Here is a 6,951-nt window from a genome sequence, read left to right as displayed (position 1 = left end):
TTTTTTTTTTTTTTTTTCTCCTGTTCTTGGTTCTCTTTTCTGCCGCTTCTTCTTTTTTTCGCTAGCGGAACCCTAGAGAAGGGTTTCGATGGAAGGAAGCCGAGAAAGAAGGGAGGGACACGGTGAGACGGGTTGATTCTGTTTAGAGAAAACAGAATCGAGTTGTTTTTTTTTTTCTCAGTCTCGGTAGAACCGGAACAGAGAATGAGAATGGGGAAAAGAAGAAGAAAGATGGGAAGGAATGGGATCCTTCGGCTCTGATAATAAGTTGATGGAGAACCTTAGGGAAGAAAGGGGAAGTCAGAGTAGAGGGGGAAAGAGAGGAATCACACACTTCACTAAAGCACAAACTCAACATCTTCATTCAATAATCAAAATCACTCTACTTTGTCCATCGGTTACAATCAATATATAGGAAAGTAAAGACATAGAATTAGAAGCTTAACTGAAATGGAAACTAGCCTAAACTAGGAAACAACCATAAAGGAAACCAATGCAAAAAAATAAATCCTAACTCCTACATTCAAATCTGGAAAGTAAAAGCATGAAATAAAATACTAAGTAAACTATTAATTTTATTTCCAACCCTTGTTGGACCAAACCCTGGGCTGGACCGGTTCTTCTTGGCTCTTGGCTCTTGGCTTCCAAAGCCGGTCATGTTGGTCTAACCAGGTAAGGGCAGTCGTATCTGCATCAGGAAGCCAAAGTGAATATAGTTTTGAGAGGAATATAAAGTAAGGTAGTGGAGATAAATCATGGCAATGACCATGTCTAAATTTGGAGCAATTTTCCTTGTCTGGGGGGATGATGAATAGGATCCTTGGACCAGGACATCATGTAAATATGAATGGCTTTGGGTTGACAAGAAACATGGGATTTACACATAGTTGAATGGTCAAACAGGATCTGTGTTGCCAATCTCGTTTATTTGGTAATTGGCTTAGTTGAGTTGAGTTGTAGTCTATGTCATCATCTGGTATATTCTGCCCAGAAGTATTACATCACGTGACACAATCAACTGTTAACTAAGCCTGGTTCTCATTCGATCGGTTCTCCAATTCTCTTATATGTACTAGTTAAGAATTTTCCACCTTCCCCAATCCATCTTTGAATCCATTGAATCCCTTTTTTGCTCCTTGTGGAAAGGTTCTGATGCGCACAAATTTCTTCACCCAATTCATTGGTCCTCTCTAGCTTCCCAAGCATGAAGGTGGGCTTGGCATCAGGAGAATCAAAGATGTCAAATCTGCTGCCATCCTCAAGCTGTCCTAGAAGGTGGTCTCCAAGCATCCATGCGTCTAGGTGTCTTGGGTCTACTCTACCCTTCTCCGTAATGACTCCCTTTGGACTTGTAGCATCAAACACAACTCTTCTTGGGTGTGGAAGAAAATCCTTCTGCTAGACCTCTGGCTTTGACTACCATCAAATCCCAAGTTGGCAATGGTATGAATACTTCCTTCTGGCTTGATAATTGGCACCCAGTAGGTGTTCTTTCCTTGCTCATGTGCCATAGATCAGTCTATTCCTCTGGTCTCTATCATCTCCAATGGCTTCTGGTCCACCCCAAACACTCCCTCCCTTTTGATCATCTGGAAATCCCTCAGTTCCACTTCTCCCCCTTCTCCTTTAGCCTATCAAATCATTTGGACCCCCTCCTTGTCTGGATGCTCTCTTAGGCTTGGAACCACTCTTGATCCTCTACTCTCATCCCCTGGTACAATGTTGTCTGGTTTCGAGCCCACATCCCTCGTCACAGTCTCCTGTTTGGAGAACCCTCTCCAATTGCCTCCCTACCTTGTTATTCCTCATCAATCACCACATCCCGGTCTCCACCGCTTGCTACCTTTGCTGGAATGGAATTGAAGATACCAGCCATCTCTTCTTCGACTGTCCCTTCTCCTCCAATATTTGGAAGCATGTTCTCTCAAAGTGTTGGCTTGCCCGGAGATCCTCCCCTCCCCCTTCAGAGAGAATGGATTTGGATAGAGATGACCTAGAAAATCTGTTTGTGACTATACCGGTAAGCTTGCCTTCGGGTTGCTATCACCCATATTTGGATGGAGCGCAATTTTCGTACATGGACCTCCAACTATAGATCTTTTGACATGATTTGGAAGGCTATCTACTTTGACATTTCCTCCAAACTTGGATCCCTCCCCCACAGGTCTGTTGTGGACTCTCCAAGGAACAAGCACATTGTTGCTTCTTGGGCCTTATCTCAGAGCATTTTGTTCTCCCCTGCCCCCTAGGGTTGTATCATTGGACTTTTGGTCTTGTATACCCCCTCCCCACTTTCCCCTATTTTATATATTATATATTCATCCCAGAGGGGAAAAAAAAAAAGAACCGGTTGACTAAGCCTTTTGATCAAGATTTAGACAAATAGGAAAATATTCAATACATGGTGGGATATGATTCTGATGGGCTTTGAAATTTGGTAGATAGCCAATCCACGTGGTCTTCTATCTATCCAACAGTTGGAATTGCCACATAAGCCCTATGATTTGGTGGCAAAAAAAAAAAATTCACCAGGAAATCCTCTAGATGGTGGGCTTATCATTGGGATGGGCCTCGGGATTTGACATGAAGACAGCCCGAGGGTTGCTCTTCATCTATTCTGCAGTTGGATCAACTATGTCAGTCCTCCATGTGGCTTAAGAAAAGGCTGACAGGGCTGACAGTTACTGCCAGCCCTTTTATAACTTGGTAGCAACCAATGTTTTAAGTTTCCTTCTATATATACTGCTACTATCCAATACATATTGTATCTTTAAGATACTGATACAATACCTAAAAAAATTTGCTATTAGTACATGCAAGAAACCTTATCCTTTATATAATCAGTTGAATGCGTCTCGTCATACTTTGTTCTCCTTTTCATACATGATATATTTTCCGTGTTACTTATTTATAGTGTTTTATGCTTCATAACTGTATTTTGCATATATCCTACGCATTTCCATACGGTTCTAGATCATTTCCCTACATATCTTTAGTGTATCTTGCGTCTCTTTGATACGATACCCAATGCAAATACTTTAAACCTTGATAGGAACAATCTTGATTGTGATTTGTCATTATGACCATTGGGTTGATGGGTTATCCTCTGTCAAATTTAGCAGCTATCTCCATTATATGTACGACCTTATATTGAACTCTTCCCTTTCTAATTTTTGTCTTTTTTTTTGGGAAGAAATTGACCTTTTAACCAATTTGCAAACCTTTATTCTGGCTTATTGTGAAATCCATTGGGCTGAAACTTGACATGTGAGTAGATGATGATGTGGATAAGGTTTCCACAAAATTTCAGGACCAACCGAACTGCCATGTGGCAGATATGCCCACCACACAGCGTTTTTTCTGTCTGCTGGACATGGGAAATCACTTTCTAACAATAGTAATAGTAATAGTAATAGTAATGATAATGATAATGATAATTCTCCCTACTTATCCCAAAAATAAAAGAAGAAGTTTCTTTGATTTTTTTGTGTGCAATACAACACTAAAGTTTTCATGATTTTCCTTTGTTTTCTATGATTCATCCATATTTCTCTCCTATATGATGTTCTATTTATTCATTTTCATTTAAGAACTTCACATAAAAGGTAGAAGGCGACTTCAAAATCATTTTGTTTTTATTGTTGTCACAGGGCTATCACATATCAGGCAAGGATGGCTGTGTCCATTGTTCTTTAAATATCAACACGGAGACTGGTCGTTTATCAGCCAGGAGACCAAATTTGCAGGTTTGTGCTATTTTCCTCTGATGTCAGGTCATTTTCCTAAGCAAACAACCCCAATGATGTACAAACTCCATGCCAAACTCAGATTAAGATTTCAGATCTGTTCTCCAAGAAAAGCTACTCAGATTAGAGAAAGCTGAAATAAGAAAAAAATTGATAATTCACAAACCAAGTCTCGGATGAGCCTCAAACTTTGGTTGAACGTGGCCAAGAACACCTCTGAACTACCCTACAAATATGGCTGGAACCCACCAAGTAGATAGGAAACCAATCAAGATCACAAATACCAGAGACTAGGGTTTCGCGGGCGGAATGGAGAAAACCCCTACGGCTTCTTGTGGAGGCCTCCAATGGGGCTGCTGTGCTGGATCAGTGGGGCCAAGAAAAGAATTAGATCTGAACTAAAAGAACCAGATCTGGGCTGGTTCGAATGGCTCACAATTGACTCAGATTTGAGACAAAACTGGGCCAGCATCGAATCCTCTTTTTGACAGCTCTATCTACAGCACCCTTGGCTATTAATGAGCCCTAATTAATAAGTACACTTGTGTGCTTTTAACTTCTTTGTTCTATTACAGAGCTTAGAAATGCAATCAAATTTTGAAATCCTTAGATGTTTCTATCAAATATATGAATGACTAGAGTTAGGATGTGCTAGTGTGGTAGAATGATAGATATGTTGTGTCCATGGGTTGCATGCACAACCTCATTATTGTACTGTGTTACTTTTTTATGGCATGTTGTACAAAATAATGTGACCGAATAATGTCACTAGGCTTACGTTAGTCCAATTCAAACCATTATAAAGTCTAGATGTGAGAAAGCCTATCAAAAGGGGTCTTCACCATTCTTCTGTTCTTACGTAGGCATAGTTGTCATGGCGTCGCCAAGGCGGCGATTTGGCGTCCTGGCAGAAAAATAAGTTCATGGCAGTGCTACGATTTACGTGACTCACAAATGGCTATCGCCATTGGCTGATAGGCATTGTCATGGCACCGCCATGGACACCAAGTCACGCCTGATTCACTAGGCGGTCGATTTTTTGTAAAATGCAGGGTGATTTTGATAGGGCTATTTTGATTTTTGATGTTGCTTAATGTTGGTTTTATATGTTGTGGGGTATATATTGTAGGCTTGTAGCATGCTAAATAACTTTAGAAAATAGGAGAAATAAAAAAGTAGCATATTAAATAACTTTAGAAAATAGAAAAAATAAAAAATGACACATGGGTGATTTGACCGCCATGGCAACGCCATAACGGGCGATTTATCGCCAAATCGATTAGCCACCCCTCTACTGCCTTGGATCGATTTGATGCCGTAACAACTATGTACGTAGGTCATGTGGGATAGTTGTCCTTTCTAGCCTCCTTCCCCATCCCCTCTAAGTTCTCTGTCAATTTCTGTAGTATAACAATTTATACATTTCTTTCTACCAAAGAAAATGGATATACATTCCTGAGAGTGAGCTTTCTCTCTAGGAAATATTGTAAGCCCAATGTGTCCTTTCTCTGTATGCATGATTCAGAGACCGTTGCCCACCTCTAACTACATTTCTTAACCTGTAAGATTTTGACTCATTTCTTTGGTGAAATATGGATTACTTTTTGAGTTGCAAGGCACCTTGTAATCTTGTGTCCCTCTTTGACTCTTCAATGGAGAGGATTTAGTCGGTGGGTAGGGTTTTGTGGATCTTTACCACTTACTTTTCACTTGTTAGGAGGTGAATCAAAGAAATTCACGAGTACCTTGTTGATTAAATATTTTTCCTATTCGGTGTGGTCTCCCACCCTTTCTGATCTGAGGGAGATCAGATTCTTGTCCATGTAAACCATATGGATGGTATACTTGAAGTAAATTTCAATTTTGGCTGGGTGGCTGTGTGATTGGAAACTTGATAATTGATATACCTGATGTGCAACTTCCATCAAGAGAAATTTGTTTTTTGCCTACATGTTAACAAGACTAGTGACATTGCCTTCTTCTGCAAATCAGAATCAGCCTGCTTTGGAGAAGGACCGGTACAAAATACGACAGGCATTCATAGCTGCACCTGGAAACTCTCTAGTAGTTGCCGATTATGGGCAGGTCTGCCACTCTTTAGTCTTATCTAAGGACTCTTTTAAGATTTATTTTATTGTTTTCTCTGATGATCAAATACATTGTTTTAATTGCAGCTGGAACTTAGGATTCTGGCGCATCTTGCAAACTGTAAAAGCATGTTGGATGCCTTCAAGGCCGGTGGTGATTTTCATTCAAGGACAGCAATGAATATGTACCCACATATTCAAGAAGCAGTAGAACAAAATAGAGTTTTGCTGGAATGGCACCCTCAGCCTGGTGAAGAGAAACCCCCAGTTCCCCTATTGAAGGTAAAAATACAAAACTTCCTGTACTCATTTAGGCCCCATTTGTTTGATGGATAAAAAGGTGGTAGAGAACTTGTGAGGATCCCACATGTTGTTGGTTGGGTTGATAAGGAAAGGGAATGGAAGGAAATATTGGAATAAATACTTTTTAGTGGGGTGAGGATTTGGTGGGAGAGAGAGGAAATAGAAGCGGGGTGGGATTCCATGGGAGAGGAAATGGGAGGAGGAGAGAGACACAAAATGAACTTTTACATGCATGTTTGGTAGGACTTTTAAAATGAGTGGGGTGGGAAAAAGTGGACTGCCACATCACCAGACAAGAATTAAAAGTTTCCCACCCCACTTTACCAAAGGCTTGTATTTGTGGTAGTTTGTGGGAAACGAGTATAATTCCCACCCCTTTTTACCTTTTCCACTTTTCTCCGTCAAACAAACGGGGCCTTATAAAAAATGTTGATCAATGCATGGTGGCAACAAGAGAACCAATTATGGGGCAAATAGAAAATCTGTTTTGGGATTGTCAGAGCTAAGAATAGAGGACCTAGTTCTCTCACATCGTATTGTATGAAGCATGTAATTGATAGTTGAAGACCAGGCTTCTGATACTTTGAAGCTGCTTTATATATAGGTTGTCGTTCCACAGCTTGTAATCTCATAGATCCTGTTGGCCATGTAAGGCTGTAATATTTAACATATTTGATGGAATAGTTTTCATTCTTTTTGGAGGTTTTTCTCTGACTTGTTCAAGTTCACCTCTTGATGTGAAAATTCGAAGCTCTTCAAGTCAGTACAATTTCAGTTTTATGTGGCCATGATTATTCTCTCCACACCCCACACCA

General features: G+C 40.3%; 1 protein-coding gene across 1 annotated transcript in view; it reads left to right on the top strand.

The window, feature by feature from the left end:
• The window catches only part of LOC122084916 (DNA polymerase I A, chloroplastic/mitochondrial-like), a 19,962-nt gene that overhangs the window by 10,189 nt on the left and 2,822 nt on the right, over window positions 1-6,951 (top strand). The window contains exons 6-8 of the mRNA XM_042653339.1: window positions 3,651-3,746; window positions 5,739-5,831; window positions 5,921-6,115. Of these exons, the coding sequence (XP_042509273.1) occupies window positions 3,651-3,746; window positions 5,739-5,831; window positions 5,921-6,115 (384 nt within the window). The remainder of the gene's footprint in view (window positions 1-3,650; window positions 3,747-5,738; window positions 5,832-5,920; window positions 6,116-6,951) is intronic.

This window comes from Macadamia integrifolia, chromosome 1 (genome assembly GCF_013358625.1).
Source record: "Macadamia integrifolia cultivar HAES 741 chromosome 1, SCU_Mint_v3, whole genome shotgun sequence".
Lineage (NCBI taxonomy): Eukaryota > Viridiplantae > Streptophyta > Magnoliopsida > Proteales > Proteaceae > Macadamia > Macadamia integrifolia.
This window is presented reverse-complemented; position numbering and strand designations above follow the sequence as displayed.